The sequence below is a fragment of the Scyliorhinus torazame genome, chromosome 3, assembly GCF_047496885.1.
Source record: "Scyliorhinus torazame isolate Kashiwa2021f chromosome 3, sScyTor2.1, whole genome shotgun sequence".
NCBI lineage: Eukaryota > Metazoa > Chordata > Chondrichthyes > Carcharhiniformes > Scyliorhinidae > Scyliorhinus > Scyliorhinus torazame.
The window spans coordinates 30,511,267-30,514,543 of record NC_092709.1 but is presented as its reverse complement, the minus strand read 5'-3'; the positions used below and the strand labels follow the sequence as shown (position 1 = coordinate 30,514,543).

The 3,277-nt window shown below is 47.2% G+C and overlaps 1 protein-coding gene across 1 annotated transcript; it reads right to left on the bottom strand.

Moving 5' to 3' along the window:
- Positions 1 to 362: 362 nt before the first annotated feature.
- msx1a (muscle segment homeobox 1a) lies at positions 363 to 1,801 on the bottom strand. The gene is made up of 2 exons (XM_072495509.1): positions 1,306 to 1,801; positions 363 to 988 (listed from the first exon to the last, which is right to left on the bottom strand). The coding sequence occupies exons 1-2, from the start codon at positions 1,727 to 1,729 to the stop codon at positions 564 to 566; spliced, it is 849 nt and encodes a 282-aa protein (XP_072351610.1). The 5' UTR covers positions 1,730 to 1,801; the 3' UTR covers positions 363 to 563.
- Between the last annotated feature and the right edge of the window lie 1,476 nt (positions 1,802 to 3,277).

The following is a 3,277-nucleotide window of genomic DNA, read 5'->3' as shown; positions in this document are numbered from 1 at the left end:
GGCCCAAACCTCTGAAGACAAAATTATTATTATTTTTTTTACATTGGGCTCTCTAATTTACTGGTCTGGTTCTGACTAATCGACGGGGGCAAAAATCAAGGCGTTTACGGTTATGTCTAATTCACTTAGAAACAATCCTGTATAGTAACTACTGGTGGAAACCTCGTAGGCAGAACGAGTTTGTAAACAAACAGGGTACGTAAACAAAGATGCTGGTGTTACCGAGCCAAGGACAGGCTTTGCTTTAAAAAAAGGTCAAAACGTCAACTTTTGAGCTAATATGGGGCTATGATTGTTACATCGATTTCAGTGTGTATTTCTTATTGATCATTTCAAATAAAAACACTATCAGCTTAATAAACTACTTGAAACACTTACATTTATTTAACAAATATATGCATAATATAAATGATAAAACTTCAAATATACAATATATTACATCGTACACAAACCCCCTTCCAAGGGGGAATCGTTGCAAAACAGATGGGGGGGAAGAAAAGTTCAATAGAATTTATGTGTTTTTTTTAAAGAATACTTTCTTTCCCATCCCTCTCGGCTCCTTTTCAAGCTAAATGATACATACTATATCCAACATGAGCAGCATATAGTCCAACCGGAGAGACGGGTAGAGTGGGTCTGTGGAAGTGGTGGGAGGCTCCATAGAGAGATGTAGCGGGGACCGGGGTTCCGATGGGAAAACTAATACCAAAAGCCGGGGGTAACATGGGTTTCGCTGCCATTTTCAATTTCTCCAGCTCGGCCTCTTGCAGTCGTTTGGCCTTCGCCCTGCGATTCTGAAACCAGATTTTCACTTGAGTCTCTGTCAGGTTGAGGGAGCTGGAGAACTCCGCTCTCTCGGCGATGGACAGGTACTGTTTTTGACGAAATTTGCGCTCCAGGGCCAGTAACTGAGAGGTGGTGAAGGGAGTCCTGGGTTTGCGGTTGGTTTTATGCTTCCTGAGAGTGCAGGCAGGAGGACTCATTCGTCCTAAAATAAATATAAATATCAGTTAATTAAATGTCAACCATCCCTCCTCCTCCTCCTCCTCCAGAAACAACTATCTCAACATTTATAACTCAAAATAGTTTGAACGTTTTTAAAAAATAAGATACAAAAGCGAAATTTCCAATGAAGTTCGTTGGAGTGAACTCAGAAAGTACTGTGCAGGTTGATGGACGCTGTGATTTGGATACGGAGCCATTTCATGTCACACGCAAGCAGCTACTGACCTTATAATATTGCTATAATCTATTTTAAGACCAGATGAGAATAAATAAAGATGCTCTAAGCGCGGTCTCACTTACTGGGCGGCGGGGAAAACCGGGGATCTTGCATCCAGGGCGTCCGTTCCTGTCTCTCGCCACTCTCCGATTTCACCAGCGCCTCCTCCGAGATTTTTAACAGTCCCTCCACGGTGTAGGAAGTGGTGGCCGCCAGCGGAGTAGCCGCCGTCTCCTGCCCCGCCATTCGGGGGCTCAGGCTCTGCGAGGTGCCCCCCAGCGCTGCCTCGGAGGCCGCTCTCTCCCGGCTGGGTTTCCTGTCCGACATGAGTGCCTCCACGCTGAAAGGCAGCGGCGCCTTGGGTCTGTCCATCTCCTCGGCGGCCGCCAGCTTCACGTTCGCCAGCGAGCGCGGCTCGTCGCTCCTCACGCCGCCAGTCGTCACTTGCGGGGCACTCATGACAGAACAAGGGGCCATATAGAGTCGATCCCTTTCCAACTGGAGCATTAACAACCCCCCCCCCCTTCAAAAACAAAAGATAGTCCAGCACTCACACACACAAATCCCCTCCCACCCTGACCGTCCTCTCCTCTACCCTGGAGTCCGCGATTCAAAACATTCCCAACTTCCTGATGCCACTCGGCTCCCGGGCGTTAAGAAGCGAGACTTTGCTGGGCGCTGTCCAATCAGCACTTTCAGGGGTGGGTCTGAGACCTGCTATTGGCTGACTCGCTGTGCCCGCCATCAATAACCTTTCGAAATAAATTAGCACTTAATCTGATTGGCCACTGGCTGGGAAGAGTTTATTGATAGCTCTCAGCTCTAATCTCATATAAACACAAGTGGCCGTCCAGCGATTGAAGGATAATGATCTAGGGGGGCCCGGGGGGGGGGGGGGGGGGTGCAGTGACAGCCAGTTCAATTTCCCGTTCAACTTCAGCCATACAAACTTGAGGAGGGGAGGTGGGCAGTGCAGTCGAATACGTTTACACGGAAATTAGTGAAGAAATAACTGGGAATTCCAAGCCCCTCTCCCTCCCCCTCTTTAAAACAATAATCGATTCTAATCGTTACATTTCTCTCTCTCTCTCTGGAGATCTCTTGTCTTGTGTTTCTCCGAGGACCATCTAACGCTGCTAATTGCGATTCTCAGCAATCTGTCACGATTAGTCAGTGCCTTTAATAGGCAGACGAGTTATGTTGTTTTAGGCGCCAGGGGCGGCGCGATCAAAGGCACCAACTTCAGGGAGAGGATTGAAAGTTGCTCGGCATCAAGGGACCAGCCCTCCCTCGCCAGCCCGCCCTCGCCCGAGGACATCAGGCCATTGAGTCTCCAAGTGACGGCTCCGAGGCCGATCGCACGCCACTTTTGAGCACTTTGAAAATCATTCCACATTATTTTTTTATTTACTTAAAAAGCTCTTTAAACAAAACACCATCAGCCAGCAAGGCAATTTCTAAGTTTGTAATCGAAACAACCTATATAATTGTGCGTGTTTCTATGCTCAGACGGAACGTTTTCTAATGTTAGATTTCAATTACAACGCAAAAGTATTGTCAGCTTTGGGGAATGATCACAATTTACAAATAATTCTGATTTCAAACATGTTTTTTTTCTCCCTCTCTCTCTGGGATAACCATTACATTTCCCTGGCGTGACTCCCTAGACGCCCCCGCAGTAATTTTACCACGAGGGGCTGAAGAAATTCGCGGCCACTTACTTCCTCCTCAAGAAACCTCGCGAAGAAATTGCAAGCTGACGCCCGCGTGTGGTTATAAGGGAATAAAGTTGCTAGCTACTCAGGTTAATCTTCTTTCCATTATAAATACGGCACGACAGCGGAGCCTTGACACGAGATAACGATATTGCGCAATTAGCATCGCAAACAAGGCGCTAAATATAATGAAGGTGACAGGCGAAGAGGCATCTTTGTTTTATCTTAATTACAACACAACCCTTTGGCGCTGGGCAAGAGGGAGCTGGGAGCCCGCTGGAGGCATGTGCCGATGTCATTATTAAACTCAAATTAGTGGGTAGATGTGGGAGCTTTACTA